Source organism: Trachurus trachurus, assembly GCF_905171665.1.
Source record: "Trachurus trachurus genome assembly, chromosome: 24".
In the NCBI taxonomy this organism is placed as follows: Eukaryota; Metazoa; Chordata; class Actinopteri; order Carangiformes; family Carangidae; genus Trachurus; species Trachurus trachurus.
Window position 1 is genome coordinate 10,180,472 of NC_139910.1, and position 18,374 is coordinate 10,198,845.

Consider the following 18,374-nt stretch of genomic DNA (forward strand, 5'->3'; position numbering starts at 1 on the left):
ACTCCCCTCAAGACACTAGAAGCATATTCCCCGCCACTGCCATCTGAATTTAAGTGGGTAGAAGAGGGATATTTTGGCTTATAAAGACTTTAAAATGATCTTCATCAGCTTCAAATCGCCACCACTTGATAAACTCTCACCTCCTCTTTGAAGAGGTCTTGGCGTTTGATGAGTGAACGGAGAAGACACTGTTTCTCCTCGTGCTCCAGCTCCAAGTCGGGCTGTTTGAAGTACTCGATCAGGTCGTTGAGCGTCTGCAGCACCTCTTCGACGTACCTCGCCACCGCCAAGGAGTCGCCCTCCGCAGTCCTGTCCAAGGCTCTGGAAGGGGAAGGAATGAGGAAGGTCAAAACCTGACACAGACCAAGCACATCACATGACGTCTTCAAAGCACCATAAAAACGAAGCTAGAGCCCCTGGAGCGCTTCCGTCAACTTCAGTAACTCTCTCCCAATTTTTATTTGACTTTGACAGACCATGTAAAACCGGAGATATGATAGTTTTAATTTGATAGTACAAAATATATTTATCCGGGGGGATAGGATGGGAGCGGCAGGCGTTGCTTTTTTTCCCATATAGCCGAGAAAAAGTGGTCGAATCAGCTGATGAATATACCAGGGACGTTGTTTTTCAATTCGGATATGTTGATTTCTGTGTATTTTTGGGGCAGATTTGTTAATACAGTAGGTTAAAGTGAAAAAAATATACCAAGCATGGGCATGTTAAATATTTTTTTATGTGGTACTGTATACAGTATAAAGGAAAAATCTAAAGTATTCAAAAGCAAAATAGGCTCAGACCCTTAAGGGTTAATGTTTTGTTGCCTCGTCATTTACTTGATGAAGTTGGTGAAGAGAACCGTGGTGTTGCGGATGATGCGTGCGGCCCGAGACTCCTCATGCTGGCAGCGCTGCAGGATCAGCCCATCGTCCATGTGGCCTTCAGAGTGTAGGCAGGCCTAGACCAGGAGGCAGAAACACACATTCAACTGTCAGAGAAGAGACAACAACATCCTGAACGACAGCAACACAATCGGTTCAATAACTTTCCATTTGTCACATCAAACTTGTCAGAGTTGATCTGTATAATATCTGAGGTATCTGTTTTATCAACAAGTGGATGATAAACTTAAAACCCATTTTTACAGCAAATACACTTAAAGCATGACACATAAAGACACAGTAACAATATCCTGGCTTTATCAATGCTCCCAAATTATAAGGAATAACATTTTAGCAGATACTGTACAACATATCGACCCAGACGATACAGGGAAGTCACTTCAGGACGTAATGTACACATGAGAGGTGTGAGTCTCCTGTAGCTCAGTGAAACCTGACTCACTGTAATCAGACGGCATAATCAAGAAGAAGGAGCTGGTGAGAGGATATAAGTGTAGACTGAGCATCACGTCAGGTGCATTGGCGCGTTGCCAAGGCTGCAGAGACTGCCTGGCACTGGCGGGAGGTGGCGTTCAATGTCCCTGGAGACGTGCCCAGTGATGAGCAGCGTTCGTGTGCCGCCCTAATCCCCCCACGTCTCACCCAAAACTAACTGTCACCCTCCGCGTGGCCCATTATCACATTTAAATGGGTTGCTGCATCATTTACGCCGGACAGGTGGGCGTCGGCGGGGAGAGGAGCTGCACCGAGTGTATCCAGGGTGGACAATGTTTTTAGGTAAGGAGAAAGATCAATATTTTCCTGGGTGGCTGAGGTGTTTAAACGGCCACATAACACACTGGGTTAACTGGGCGTGATTTACTACCGTATACACACACTTCGAGGCGATACAGACGAGCGATAGCAGACAGTTCAGACCTTACAGTTATGCCATAGGTACATTGATGACAGATATGATATACATAGTTATTTATATCACTATGCAAGACCACAGAGTTGATTCATAAATTCACAACAGGGCGCTTTCAGTCGGATGTGCTTGCAAGATTTACTCAAAAATAAGGCTGAACGATACATTTGCATTTTTGTAATCGCACGGGCTGCGATTATGCTCAAGTTTCATATCAATGTTTACATCAGACTTATCTATATCAATGCATTGTTATGTTGGCATGATAATTATTACAAGTTAAGTATTGTTTCTGTTGAAGATGATAAGGAACTTAAAGATTTATCGCATATTAGATCGCAATCGCAATATTGGGGAAAAAATGCAATTGGATTAATTACTCAAATCGTTCAGCCCTCGTCAAAAAGTTAGTATATCCTGAGGAGCATAACTTATTGTGAATTATAGGAAACCCAGGTTCAAGTCCCACCCTTTGCTCCATGCTATCACGTCATCCCCCCTCTCTCTCTCTCACTTCCCCGCCTGTCTCTAACAGAAAAAAGGCACAAAAAAAATAGTAACAATCCTTTTCTAACCTTTTCAAGTGGCCCAGGCACTTGCATGTGCATAGCTGCATGGAGATTGAGTAAACATGAAGGTCAGTACAATGTGCGTTTCAAAATAAAAGTTTCATTTACCCGTCTTTTCAGGGGTCCGAGGCGAGACGACTTGGCATCAGGCGCCAGGTAAGACAGCCACAGTCCTGTCGCCATGTGCATGATGAAGCAGACCGAGTCTCCATACTTGATCTCTGGTACTCCCATGCCTTCGATGTCCCTCTTTGGGCCGGTGTCACCCTTTTCCTATAGCGGTCACATTGAGACGCACAAACCCACACACACACACACACACACACACACACACACACACACACACACACAGACACAGAAAGGAAGTGCATGGACACACAGACACACGGGCATGAAAATGAGACAAATGAAGATATATTGTGATTAGATAATAATCAGAGAGGCAGGTTGAGGAGAGTGCATTCATTGCTCTGCTGGGAGGTTGCCTCCAGCCTCATTAGCTCTGCTACATTTCTGGCTCAGGAGAGATGGAGCAATGCAGCCAATTGCAGTCGACAGCGAGTAGCAGGAACATATTAATGCCAATGTTCAACATGACAAAGCACTGACCTTTTTTAGCTACAGGAGCCAACTGCCACCAGGTTGCGTATACAGTGGGTGGAAGGAGAGACTTTTTATGCACTACTACAGTATATTTATTTTTTTAAAACAACATGAACCACCAGTAATCCTAAAAAGCTTGTGGGGTCCTGCAGGAGTAGTGATTACTGAGAGCAATTACACTCTGTTGTCAGGCGTGGGATGGGTTAGAAAATTGAAGCGTCAGAAGTGTACGGCTCTCAGGGGGATTTCATACTGTATACCTGTTGTAGATAAAAGGATATCTACAGGGACACAATGGTGCTCTGAAGGTGACTCATGGCATTGTGCTGTTTATGTGGCTGCCGCTATTCCAGGGTGGGATAATACTGTAGGATTACTTAGGCAACAAACGGTAAATCCACAGAATCAACTGTAGAGGTTTTCACATAAAGGCATTAGCCTGTTGTACTGGGATTAATCCAGGTCTAACTTTGATAGACAAGAGATTTGTGTAGAGGCTCGAAAACAGTGCATAGGAAATAATTGCCTCATTTTGTATTAAAATAATTATGACTCAACTAGACAGCAAGAAGTCAAATCACCTGCATCGAAACTACACAATCTCCAAGTAAACGGAACAACAGTATCTGAGCTTCAGTAAATTATCTATTTTCAGTCTGAATTTCAAGTAAGCCATGTGCCCCTTTCTCCTTTCTCTGAGTTATTTTTGGCAGCGAGACTTTATTTTTGGAAAGCGCGCTATTAAAACGAAAGAACTGAAACACCCTCAGAGTGAGAGAGAGAAAGAGAGAGAGAGAGAGTTTAAAACAAAGTGAGATAAAAAGGACGGGTAATTAGGAAGAGAAAAAACAACGCAAAGGGAATGGAAGAACACAAAGTAGGTATCCTGAAATCCCTCCAATAGATTACATTGAATCTTAATACCATAGTTGTGATAAAAGTGTCCCATCCCTTCCTAATTGAAAGTGGCTATAACCCAGCCAGCGGTAATTAAGCCAGTTGACAACATGAATGCTTGCTCCAGCATTTACAGTGCCGTCTACTCAGCAGCTGTGAAAAGGTCAATTTGTGGTGGCGAGCCATGAGCTCACTGAGAGTTTACAGCCCCAACCTCAGGAGCCTGTGATGAAGTGCGGTCAGATATTTTGAATCCTCTTTTAATGAGGTAAGTCGACCGAGAGCATTTATTTACATTTACACCCAGGGGCCGCTTTCTGGTGATGTAACTGCCTTGCTCAAAGGGCACATCAGGACTGGTTCTGGTTGTAAAAATAGAATAATTTAATTACATCAGTAAAGGGGAAAGAGAGAGCACTAACCTTGGAGACCCTGAAGCAGAAGGCAGTGGCATCGGTGTCGGACTTTGCTCGGTCCTGCAGGATGAGACCACTGTCCTCGGTCAGCGCCAGGTAATAGCCGGTGGAGAGGTGACGTAGCCTGAAGGGCTGGCCCCACCGGATGTGGCTACCGCTCCAGCTAAACACACAGAGTCACAAACTTCAGATTCAGGACTGCATTCAAGGACTTTTTAATGGTATAAATTCTCTGGTAGATAATCTCAACATGCATATTCTATCCTGCTGTTCTTGCACTGGAATAAAACCACTAACCAAAACCCAAATGTAGCAGAGTGCTGCAAAAGCATCTGTTGGCTGGTTGACTAAATTGCTCTCCATGTTCAAACTTCCAAATCATGAATGCTGACTTTGTGAATGACAGAAAAAAAAATACCGCTGATATTTGTTTATGTTACTGTGGACCAGAAGTCTTCCTTTTTTGTTTTAGGTCACATTGGCAATGCCATTTCAATCGGAATCAAGTAGAATATCTTCAAAATGTTTGCAAAAAATAACTACAGATTCAGATATGGCAACCATTTCTTGATCATACCACACAGCAGAGAGGACTCTCATGTTACCTTAAGATCTTGATTGTGTTTGAATATTTATTCTTCTGTAATTTTTTTTGTTTAATTTGATTACAGTCAAGGATGGGCACAGTTTTTCCCACTTTTTTTTCTCCCCCAACCTGCTTTAGAGGAGAGGGGTGGGAAGATAGGGGTAATAGTTTGGGTTGCTGTTAACCTTGATGTTCTGTTTTGTACATCTGAAAATGAATAAATAAAGTATTTAAAAAAAAATAAACGTAACTACTGTACAGGCGGGACAAGTAAGTAGTAAAGAAGTTTTCTTTTACAGACGCAGTAACTAAATTACTGTTAAAAATTCCTCCCTGAGCTGAAGGAGGGAGAACGTGTGCCTCAACAGATGCACCTGCGCCTTTTCAAGGTGTACAGACTGTGACAGGCAGTCCCAGTGAGAGCTGGCAGACGATGCCGGTCGGGGGTGGGGGGGGGTTGCGTGGGTGGCCAGTTAAAGAAAGGAAAGAGAGGAAGAAGAGGAAGAAGAGAGAGGAGGAAAGACACAGACAGAAGTAGATTGAAAGGGATGGTAAACAGAAGCTCACTCTCTGAAGGACTCTGGCAACTAATGTGTAGTGACAGCTCAGAGCGGAGGGAGGTGAGGATTGTACACGACCTACAGTACCGAAGCTGTAACATTCACACATAAAGAAGCAACTCCTTTTTAGTCTTCACAGAGAGATCCCACTGGAAAAAGACATCTTCCTGGTGGTGTATGTCTGAGAGAACGCTATGTCAGGATTTCTACGTTATTGACTGTATTTTATTCAGCATGTGTATGTGTGTATTTGAGTCTGATCTCACCTGATCCTGAGAGGCTCCAGTCTCCACAGTGATCGGGCCCTAGACGCTCCCTTCCCCGCCTCGTAGTTGACGATCCTGGAGGCAGAAAGACAGAGGAGGGGGAGGCTGCTGTTATTTCTGAGTCTTTCAAGTCACAGTGGAAATAAAATACCTTGAAGAGTTCCTACTAGCGCTGCTGCTGCTCTGGCACAGGGAGCACCAACACTTCTCAAGCATTTGGACAAGAAGTTCTCCCATGGTTGATTGACACCTTGCAGTATATTTTATTTACCTCTCCTAGATTCTTTTTTTATTAATAATAAACACAGGAGTTATGAGCCATATATTGTTGCTGCAATGTAATTTTATCAGAAGTACCTTAATGCACACTTGAACAACACTTGGGACCTGGGTAGCTGCTACAAAAAAACACAGTGTCTCTCTTTTATTATCTCTAAAGGTACTTCCACAGTTGTTGTTCAGACTTTTTAAATACTGACTTTCTTGGCTAAAATGTACTTTAATTATCCACTAACCTCTGCTCCTCATCGTTCTTGTCCGCTCCAGGGATAGTCAAGCTCTCATCGTGCCCATGACAAAGACGCATCACATGTCCACCAATCAAATACCCTAATAGGACAAAAAAAGGGGGATAATTTATTTTATCATATTTTTATCAATCATATTTGTTTTCCTCTTTGATTATGCAGATATTCTTTATCATTGGTTTCTGGTTGTTCTTAATGACACGGTGAAGAAATGAACATGGAAATGTAAAGTCTACAGTCTAAAATCTTGATTGACATATGAGTTTTTGAAGGTTGTTTTTCTCCAGAAATAATGTAATATGAGTTCTCCTCTTAACTTTGATTACTTTTTTCCTTATCATTTATATGTTCAGAAGATCTTTGGATGTAAAAGAGCAACAGGATTCGATAACATTATTTAAAATGTATTTAAAAGTGGATACAACACAGCTTCTACTGGGGTTGCTGCTGCCATGAACTTGCCTACAGCCATGTTGCCTGAGGAGCAGGTCGGCTGGACGTTCCACAGAGTTTGCATGAAGGAGGCGTCCACCTGGATGTTGCCATTGGAGATAGAGAGGTGCTGCAAGAGAGAGGGGCAGGTTACACAGGACTTCAGACAAAGGGGAGGAGACAGCGAGTAAAGCAGTTGTGTTTACAGGAGGGAAATATAGATAAACACTGAGATTCAGCAATTCTGCACAGAGGCGCGAGTTGGCATTTAAAAAAGAGATTAAAAAAAACTTGTCTGTCCTCTGGAGCTGCCGTGTTATAACACTGTGGGCTAAAAAACACTACTGCATCAGTGTTTTTCTTTGTAGAAATGTCCAGATAATACTCCACAATCATTCCTTCCAGCAGAATCTCTTGGAGTGGCTCCCGTTTTCCTACAGGCTGGATTCAGAGGCGGGTGGAAGCTTTTAATGATCCTGGCCTTCAGCTACTGTACTGTACATCCTCCACATCCAAGAGCTGATGTGTTGATTGGATAAAATATGTTAATATAGAATGACAACAAACATCTGTTTAGTATTTGTACTAGTCTGTGATGTTCAGTATAACATGTATTTCGGTATCATTTTTCTTACATGTTGACATGTGTTGTGCATGCAACTGCTGAGTCGGTTATGGTATGTTTAGCCTCACTTTCTTTTCACCTTGATCATTTTTTTCCAACTGTCCTGACCTGAACACTTGAAGCAGCACAAAAGGAAACTGCTGACACAATTCAGCCAAACTGGACACAAAGAGATGAAGCAACAAACGCCCCACATCCTAAAAAGACAGTCTGTGATTGTTCACAGTAATTGAACACTGATTACTTTTGCTTGATTCTCTGCGTGCCATTCTTCAAAAGCTGATTTTCTGTCGAGGCCGAATCAGGTGAAGATTTCCCATTGGAGGAGATGAAAGTCTGGCTCTTGGCCAGTTTTGCTTTAATTGCACATTTCCCTCCCGGAGGGGCCAGGGCAGCCACTGGAAGCTAGTGCTCCTCACTCCTCTATGCCTGACACGTCTCTGCCCCTCCCTTTTCCCATTCCTCTCTGCCTCTTCTTTTCCCTCTCACTTTCCCTCTTGAAATCCCCCTCTCCTCTCTCTTCACCAAGTAAGTTAATTGAGGTCGGGTGTATAGCCATGCATAAGGGAGACAGCATTAACTCTAAGCTCATCAGTCAGATGGATGCCTTCCCTAAAAATAATTTTTAGAAGGAAAATGCACAGGGGGGCTTTACAGGTAATCAGATTTCCATTACAGATAGCTGAGTAAAGTTTTAAAGTTTTCCCCTTGAATTGCCTTGTCACTCTGAAGTTGTCTGGAGTGAGACGGCTATCAGAACTATCTGACAGCTATGAAAGTTTGCAAAGTGCCTTTTGAGACAGACAGTGAACCAAAGCGGATAACTCCAGCTATGTAGGGCTAATAATCTGGGAAAATAACAACCCTCCCTTTTCTCATTTTGTATATTGCTCAATTCTCGGAGCAAGTTTACAGGCAGACGATTTTATTTGGCATAAAAACATTTCGCAGCCCAAGAACAACAGAGCAAAGGTGAATTAAGTGAGATCTGACAAAGGAAAATACAGTCTGCATTAACAACAAGAGAATCCATCTGATGTGTCTGATAAACAGTAAATATTCATAAGAAAAAGCTTATCTCCAAGTGGGAAACTGAATGGACGCCTGCTGTTTATATGAAAATTGTGTGAGCTGCAATTAAACCAACATCTTTTAAAACCGCAGCTTCTTTCTGTACTGTGATGTCCAGTCTGAAATGGATAATTCTCTGATGATAAAAACGAAGGAAGGACTCAGAATAAATATAGAAATAAGAAATATATTAATAATTACCAATTCCACATATGCTTTTTTCACCTTGTAACCTACGATTTCTTCACTTTTATGATTAATAGTGTAGTTTCTCTTCTCCTACTGAATGTGGGTGTGTTTGTTGGCCTGGTGAACAAGCTGCTGCTATATTTACTGGGCTAAATAAAGTATTATTGAATTGAATTAATACATTCTACCAGAATTAATATACAGTACATCTTCCATATAAGAAAAAGCATCAGAGTTTCAGTGTCACTGAAGAACAAACTATGTAGGATTAGTGCAAACAAAACAAAAAAGAACTTTTACCCCTTGTCATTCTTCTCACCTTTCTTCTTACAGGTCAGTTCTGATCTTTCGTATTCAGAAGGTACCAAACTTGACCTACCAGGTATCTCTCCGTTGACACGCTGACAAGAATCAGGTCGTCTCCGATGCGGACTTTCTCTCCCTCGGATCTCTGCTTGGACGCAGGGTGGATGGTCCACCAACAGGCTTCACCTGGAGACACAGAGTGAATACATTATTGATTAACTGGTGATAAAACAGAAAAAACCATTGGAGCACATTTACTGTCCATCATCGTCATATACAGTATTAATGTGTAATTTCAGAGAGTCCTGACTTGTCTCAGAGTCCATATAACTTTAGTAGCAAAAAGCATGGGGATGTCCATCATCCTAAAATGACTGGAGGAGTAATTGAAGAATCATTTCCACTTGACAAATGTCCTGAAGCAGCCCTGTAGGTCAAATGTCAAATGTAGCATTACTGTACACACCCAGCAAATGTGCAGTTACACTACTTCTCCCATGGGTATTGATTCCATCTCAAGGTTAGGTTGACCTGAAATGGCTATTCAGGAAATTCCAGAAAAAGGCAAAGTGAACTCTTTCAGTCATACTGTACCTATTGAATCTTCTTGTAGTCCGACATCGAACGACAGCTTGTCTGTAAGAGACCTTGATGTCTTCAAACAGGTCAAGTACTGGCAAGTGAAAAATAAAATTAGTGTTAAACACTTTTAACAAGCTGTGAGTAGAAACCAGCTATTGTTTAAATATCCAATACAACAGTTTAGGCCTTCTGTTAAAACTTACAGTACCATTTGTCTCATGGAAGTTGAGAAGTCACAGTTTTCTGATATTTTACACAGTTATCATTTAATCAATTAATATAATAATAAAAAAAAAAACATATATAGCCTACGTACATGTCTTCTTGATGTCAGCATGTGTTGCATCAAATTATATTAATTACTCACCATACCACTGAAGGAGTGACGTAGGAGGATGGCATGACCATAGAGCAGGGTCCGATGTCCACCGCCTTGACCCGCCTGCCGGGGAAAAAAAGGTAACAGATTATTATGATGTCCTAGCATCCTTGTTTTCTGGACCTGGTCAGGTAAACTGCATGGAACTGAAAGGATCAAGTATTGTTTAATTTGGACCTCCATTCCAAGTGCAAGCATACCACGGACAAAGACGGAGGAAGGAAAACACACAAAAAAACTACACAAACTACACAGTCAAAGAAACTAACAAACACAAACATGTATAGTACCACACTCATTAGAGAACTTGCCCATTCTTGTGACAAACAATAACTGTGCTGCACAGTTGCAAAATGCCTGAGGAAATGTGAGAAAATTGTTGAGCAGCAAAGAAAAAAGATGAGGGTTTTTTCTTCAATAAAGAACATTCTACTTACCTTTTTAATCAACCTCTAGCAGCAGAAGAAAAAAGAAATATACCATAAGCATTGACATCTAAATCATCGCTGTAACAGCACTTTCCATTTGGGTGGATGGATAAACGCTACAAATATGGAACTGTTAAGTCTGTAACATGATTTCCATTGTAAGGGTTAAAATATATTTTGCTAGTTTTTAGAGAGTCGCCTATACATTTTATACTTGTAAGAGATTTCTCATTCCCCCAGTGGAAATCTTTATTATTAAGGCTATAAACTCTTTTAACCTGCAGTTAATGCAGGGTGTCCGGTCTGTCTGATTTGAAGAGTGATAAATAACATTTAAACTCCGGAAACAGCTGTGACACTGCTCACCACTGTGCCATAAACCGTAGTGTTTATCCAACAAGCAATACATGGAGGCTATCATCTTTCTTGCTCAGTTGTCAGCGTTAATTTGTGTGTTTTCTCGTGGGGTCACATTCAAAATGATGACCTAAAGGGAACTCCCGACTGTCCCTCGAACATGACCCTAAGCCAATTCTCCCTTGGCTACCAAGTCTCTCCCAGCTAGCTTGCATAAGACAGACAAAAAAGGAAACTGAGGGTTCGATCAAAAGAAAAATGGGAAGAGTATCCAGCAACAGCTGGGAGTGCAGGAGGGGGTACAGAGATAGAGCCAGCCTGTATTTCAGGCCCGCTGTCATGCTGACACATCACTGCCAGGAACTGTGACCTTTGGTTTGTTGCTCCTCTGGTTGTAAGTACTGTATCCTAAAGAGCTTGGAGTGAATTTGTGTTAAACACAGAGGCAGAGAAATTGTGCATATGTGTCTCTAGGCATACAAGTGTGTTTGGGGAGGAGGAGGTATAAGCTGTATCTATGTTTTTATTAATACCGGCTCATTAGTGACTATTTCCTTTTTAGTCAAGAAGACATAGCTAGAGAGCAAAATTGATCCTGTGCCATGGTAAATAGTTGGCTTTAAACTCCATGCTAGTAACAGTTACTCCAGAGCATAGCTTGACTTTACAGTGCAACCAAAGTTAAATACAGCTAAATAAACAAAATGGACCACTTAGCTTTAGCATTAGCACTATAGGGTCAGGATAGCCCTGGATGGCTTTAGCTACATGAGAAAGGCACCAATTACAAGCTTTTGATGGCAAATAGCTGCTGTTTGTTAGTATTGTATATTTTGAAAAAGAAAACCACCATGGGGCATATGAGAATTGATTTCTTTTTTTTCCCTTTTTTTTTTTTTACAATAACATGCTAATTTATGCACAACAAGCTAGCAAACTAGATATTTCCATATGTCCGTATTTGACTTGCTTACCTCACATAATGAGCATACGGTAATATAAAACCATGCTAACTTTCTTACTTGACATTCCCGGGACACCACCGAGTTCACCTGCACTTCTGTTTGTTAGCATAACAGCTAATTGTTTGCAGCCAGCTTCCACCAGACATTGGTCTTCTTCTGTCAACAGTTACAACTTCCACAACAACTGTTGCTCCACCATCCCGCCTTCAGGTGACTAGCATTGTTACCATAGTTACCCTACCATTAATTAACCTACAGTCCTTACCTGCTTGCCTATTTGATTCTGGTCCCTGCTAGAACCACCCAACTGTCGCATTTTTTAATTAACAGAGATTAGATTATTCTATTAATTAGGCTAATTGATGAATATTTATTTACCAAGTCTTCGGATAATACTACATGAAACAGAAAAAGTCTTCACTTGAAAGATTTTTTTTTTAAGAATCGGAACAGGAACCGGAAGTAGGATGTTGCCATGGCAGCTCGTTTTTTACAGCCAAAAGCTGGTTGCTAACCGCTATGGCCAGAGCGATATCGCTCTGGCTATGGCTAAACCGCCAATAAAAGTCAATAGACGAGGAAGAAGTATGCTAGTTTATTTACCCATGTTTTGTTTTTGTTTTTTTCGGTAAATTAAGAGCCCAGAATTCCCTTTTTCGATGTGGGCATGGACTAACGTTACTGACCACCATCACCGGATTAACGTGACTTCCAAACAACATGATGTTTCCAGGTAAGTTCTGTGAAGAAAACGTGTTCTTTCAGTGATTTCTAAGCGCGTTAAAGGGACATTAATCTGTATCTAGTTTGTCATGCTTTCTTGTTTTTGACAGATTTGCGTTGTTCCAGCTGTTGAACTATTTTGCTCTGGGTAAAACACCCAAATTAAGCTAATCATAACACCCTGCCCATGTTGATCATAAATATAGGCTATTATTGATTTAAGAGTTTTGTTATGTTAAGAAAGTCAAACAACCCATGGATGGTTTTCTTATCTACCTATTCATCTCCTTAACGCATTGTACTTTTTTTATTGCCTGCTGTCTCCTGGCAGAGCCATTAAACCATGACTAAGTAATTTACCCCAATGTACAATATCCTGCACACAGGGAAAGGCACCCTAATCTGTCTTTTAAGGCCATGTAGAAAAGATTTATTGCAGACACATTAGCTAAGTGCCAAATGAAATATTGGTTCTCCTGTACACACTCACTGCCCTGTCCTTCAAATCATCTGGATAATGAGGCAGGGATCATGCACCATTTGCTTTAAATTTACCTAATTACAACCCCCTTATATCAGGATATCATATCATGTAGCCTAATATGTAACAGTTACAGAACGTTAAAATAATTATAGAAATACCAACCATATACTAAAAATTGAAACCAAGGATGGGGGAAAAAAATAATCAAGTGAAGTGTGTTGGCAGTCATCCTTGATTGATCTCAAGCAGCTTTGCTCAACAGTAGTGCTCCTGAAGTTCACTGTGTAACATCAAAAACTGATTTCAGGACATTTCCTCGTGTCAATACCCCTAAATTTAACTGATGTTAGAGACCAAACCCAGAGAAAACAGAGCAGCACACCCAAACCACAAAGTGAGTTTTTTTTTTCCATCGTATGGGCTTTCTGATCCTTTCATTTAGATTAAATTACCGGTATATGACTTATCAGAGTGCATTCCTAAATGATATAAATGTATGCATTTTAACAGGGCAGACATGTTAAGCAGTATACTATGGCTTGAGTTTATTACATTAAAAGCAACAAAAAGGGATTAGTGAATGCTTTGGAGCAAATTAGAGGCATAACTTGAAAGTGCTTGCAAACAAAGTAGTCTTCAAAGAGGCCAGGCAAAATATGTGACTCATGTGCACAAGGTGACAGCACCAATGGATGTCTATTTCGAGATTGTCAAGTGTTAAAGTTCAGAGACATCTGTGACAAGCTAATTGATTGTCCCCAGACTGGCTGCGGAAAAGAGAATGAGTCGAGCTATGTTGAGGTGAAAGCTTAATTTACTGTCCTAGGGGAGTCGGCACAGAAATAAATGTCTTCCAATATCCATTTGTACAATATGTGGTGAGGTGGAAAAATTGAAATGTACTGCCATTAGCTTAATATCTCCCTACGATGTAGGTCCTGTCATACACGTATAAAGTTAATGCTGTACAAGCTCTAAATGCAGCTTTTATGACAATCAAGAAATAGGCGTCATTTCAAGTGAAAGTGACGGACGTTAAATCCTTGTGTTGGGCAGTCAGTATATCTGTCATGCACACTGACAACATGATGGATGAATGAACTGATGGACCTACCCATTTGTCATGGTCACCGCTCTATTAACACACAAATACAGATGAAAAGAACGTGTTATTGGGATGTATGGCAGTCAATTACACAAATCTCAGAGTAACAATAGAGAGAAATGGGCCCTTACTGCAGAGAGGAAGAGGAGGGTGATTTATTAGCCTTGCTACCAGAGAGTTTGTATTCTAGCCAACATCATGTTGTCTTGCCAGACAAGGCCAGCCAACAATGTTGCTCTGTTGAGCACAAAACAAATCTGCTACCCAGGCTAATAACAATGCAGGCCTGAATCTCCAGCGGAGAGGACCCAAGCGGTTTACAAAATAAGACACTTAAAGAACCATCTAAGCCAGAGGGCTGTGTTGTGCATGAAAGTACAACTGTGGCCAGAGCAGCCCAGCACAGCACACAATTTGGGGCTATTTTGTATCTTTATTCAAATTCATCTTGCAAACATCATCGCAATGCTGTGCAATGCTTAGGTTTCTCTAATAGCAACATCTGTACTGCACAATGATTCATTCATGCTACCATTAGCTTTGTCATCTCTGTTCCAAGAATACTAGCGGTCTGTCCTAAGTTTTAGTTGAAATCAGGAATGCTTTCAAAGTAAAAGTAAACAAAGACCATTCGTATCCAATAGGAACAGTGATGAAAAGAAAAACACCACATCTGAGACACAACTTGTTGTAGGCCTATGTAAATTTATTCCTAACATGTATTTGAGATTAAGCGCTGTTTTCTCTTTGTTTTTCCCCAAACATGTTCAGAGGAAAGTGCCAAAAAATGTCATCCAAATGAGGGCGCCGAGGGCCTTTCCATGTCTTGACCCATCCTTATGGCTCCATAGCTGTTAAGAGCTTGGTGATGAGATTAAATGACACATGAAATGACTCCATTAGAGCGCAGTAGCACCAGTGAATATGAACATCTGATGCTGGTTTACAGAGTAGACGCATCATCCCCACCGGATGGCTTCACTGCTGTCGATGACACCCCCCGTGTCAGTGGAGAGAATCTGCCTGATCAAAGATTACTTACCTGCTCTGATAAACATGCCAAGCCAAGTGGAGCAGAGCCCTGAGGAAGGGGCTCGCCTTGCCTCGCACGCACACGGTTTAGCGTAAATCAAAAAGAGCGCAGGGGCCAGGAGAGGAGGCGGTCCTGAATGCAGCAGAGCACTCACAGATAATTCCCCCCACCTTTTCGTTGACCCCTGACGGCCTTTCATTTTCTGAGCCTTCTGATCTCTTTTTCGCAAAACAGGGAGACGTTACAGAGAATGAAAAGAGACAGCTCCTGTTTAGGATTCAATTACAGATCTCTGTGTTGAAGTAGTTCAGCCCATTGTTAGGTCTGTCTGCTTGCTCTAAATACCACCGGGAGCCAATCCAACCTATTCCAACCCCTATTGATTTTTAACATTATCACTTATCAGAGTTAGTGTTTCCAGCAAACAGTTTTATGTATGGGCTAAATAATTAACTCTTAACCCTGACAATCATATTAATTATGTTATGAAAGGGTGCCTGTTTCTGGTTGTATTTATTTCATCCAAACTCATTGTCATGGCCAATGCAATAAAACATTTCTATATTTGCACTTTGTTCCTATCTTGCAGGCCGTCCACCCCACCCCCCTTTGTTTATTAATGTAATATCAGACAAATTTCATAGTATAAATGTAATAATTTAATGATTTAAGAAAAATCTTTTCTTTCTTTTTTTACATAAAATGTAAATCAAAATGATTAACTTGTATTTGCAGGTTCCAAGTGAGGGAAGCAGGGCATCTATCCAGCATGACAAGACTCAGCTACTGTAGCGGAGCCAGAAGCAGGTACTTTTCAGCTTAAAATTTTTTTTGTTACAGTTGCATTTCTTGTATACTAAATATTAATGACCAGCCCCCACAAATTGATGCTAGCTGGACCTATGTTTTATTTCCCAATCTGATATTTAAAGCGGACGTTTCCATCTGGAAGGCTTGTATTCATGTGAAGCCTGAAACACATTTGAATACATTGGGTTAGGGTAAACAGCTAAAGCATCATGGTTGGGCTTGGCCTTGATTTGATGTCCTCAAAAAACCCTTGAAATGTTTCCAGCCTTTGTAAACCAATTCAGGGCATTTGCCCCCCACACCAGCCCCCTCCCCCACTGCTTTGACGGCTGTGCCAGTGAGGGAGTCCATTCAATCAACATCCCTTCAGCTAAAATTACAGTAACAAGAAAACAGTTTGAAATAATATTGTTCCATTACCCTTTATAGATCATCGTACATAGAAATACAAGAGTGAAACTTCTAACTTCAACTTGACTCAAGGGCATGTTGTGCTGCTGGTAGACTGCAGATTGGATTGTGTACAAGAGTGTGCATGGATGTGTCGAGTATACAAGTGTTTGAGTGTGTTTGTGTGAGCAGGACAGGGAGAGGCGGGCGGGGGGTGTCAGTGTGAGGAAGGGAGGTACTCACCCCTTCGCTGCTCTGCCCAGTGTTAGCCAGCATCTCCTGCAGGGCCCGCACTGACAGGGACTGCTCCAGCACAAAGTTACAAATACACAGGTCCGGAGGAACATACTGCAGGATGGAGGGAAAGATGGGAAAGGAAATTAAGGAGGAGAGAGGGAGGGAGAGGAAGGGAGGAGGAGGGGAGATGGAGTGGAGGACAAGGGGACAGAGGAGAAGAAACAGTTTGAAGTTGAAGTGGCAATGACAGGCTCCTCTCCTGGGCACAAAACAATGTGGCAGCGATTTATTCTCCTTGAAATCCCTTCACTGATCCCTAAGAGGAAAATACCAGGTAGCACTAGACCTCAACCTTTCTACAACTGTTCCATTGAAGAGCTCAGAGAGCAGAAATGGATTCAGCAATGCAGTTTATAAACACATTGTATGATGCCCACTGACATTATAAAAGTTGACGGCCAAACAGACTGATGAACTGTGACATGCAGGCAGTTGAGTGACCGATGAAATTTGCAGTGTCAGTTTTGAAATAGCCCCAACTGAAGCCTATGATGGCTCAGTGAAGAAATATATTATACATTTTTGGAGGAAACTTCTTCAGCTGACATCAAAAAGATATTTGAACTCCCATTTACCAAATCCATAAGGACAACTAGACATTGCCTTAACTTTCCTATGATTGACTATTTACACACACATGCTGAATGTTTTTATCCACCTGAAAGAAATGAATCATATACTGTAGATAACAGCAACATTTCATCATGTGCACACACTTATTTATGCGCGTAACATTTCGTCTACAGTCTCATATTTAACGAATATTTCCATGGCGGTAATTGGATACGGTTTTAACTGCAGGGCCTGATCTGAGACAAGAGACCAAGTGAAATGATTAAACTGCTCAGTGAGGAGTGGTGCTCATAAATAATTCTGATGACTTCCAACTTCTCTGCCATCCCGGTGTGTAGCTAACGAGTGGCTGGGGATTATGAGGAGGGCTGTCAAAAGGCGTTCAGAGCGCAACTGCAATGACCGATAATTAGTGTGGGGCGGCCGTATTCCTCTCAGCACCTTGGGTTGTCTCCGTCTGGCTCGGTGCTGTAACAGGCTGCACACTGGTCCTCCACTTGTGAGCAAACTGTTTATGTTTGTGTGTAAACTTTTGAAACAAGGGGATAATATACTGTCAAGGTGTGTTTTATTGGGAAGCAATAAAAAAAAGCCAACTCAGGTTTATCAAAGAGCCAGTGCATACTGATGAGAGGAATATGAAGTATATTGTGGCCTATATTTTAAATCATTATTTAGGTAATTAAAAAATCGCAAGTCATCTGAGATTACATAATCCTTGTAAATTAGTTTCTTCTTTAAAGCAGTTCAGAGACCTGGGACCTCCTTATTAATAGCATCCGCTGTTCAAAGTATGAAAAATGTATTCACTTGGTGATATGCTAGATGGCACTGTTGACTGTGAACACCACACTGCTGACATGGCATATATACAACATGTAAACAAACACACAGTCATATATTATTGTTTCATATCCTCACCCTATTATCCCCTCGGTATGATTTAGTACGTATACTTAATAGAATTTGTCTCCTATTTCAAAACAATAGCTGGCTTCATATGCCATGCATCACTGTCCATCTCTACCCGACACACCAGGAGTGATTTAAGGTGTTGGGCGCCGGCCCCGACTCCGTAACACAACCGGCCGACCCTTGAACTCTGCAGTGAAGTGAGAAATGTGAGCAGAGGGGAGGGCTGCTGGGTGATAATGAGGATGGCACCGCTCTGTAACTCAACACAAACATGCAAGGGAACCTCCAGCAACCACTATGTGTGTGTGTATGTGGGTGTGTGTGTCCACTTCTGTGTGCTATATAACCCGCAGCCTGCAAGCAGATTCTGTCCACTCTGATATTCATCATTTAATTGCATTTACACCCAGATAAGATTTTGCCACTGACCAAAAAACAAAAACTATAATGGGAAGAGGCGTTGATAATGGGCCA

At 41.5% G+C, this 18,374-nt stretch overlaps 1 protein-coding gene across 1 annotated transcript in view; it reads right to left on the minus strand.

The window, feature by feature from the left end:
• ryr3 (ryanodine receptor 3) overlaps positions 1–18,374 on the minus strand; it is a gene marked incomplete at its 5' end in the record, with an annotated part of 112,034 nt that overhangs the window by 73,135 nt on the left and 20,525 nt on the right. Inside the window, 12 exon segments of the mRNA XM_084001045.1 lie at positions 141–321; positions 837–958; positions 2,490–2,654; positions 4,304–4,460; positions 5,710–5,784; positions 6,225–6,318; positions 6,699–6,798; positions 8,933–9,045; positions 9,454–9,532; positions 9,809–9,883; positions 13,892–13,912; positions 16,359–16,463. Coding sequence (XP_083857171.1) covers positions 141–321; positions 837–958; positions 2,490–2,654; positions 4,304–4,460; positions 5,710–5,784; positions 6,225–6,318; positions 6,699–6,798; positions 8,933–9,045; positions 9,454–9,532; positions 9,809–9,883; positions 13,892–13,912; positions 16,359–16,463 — 1,287 coding nt within the window.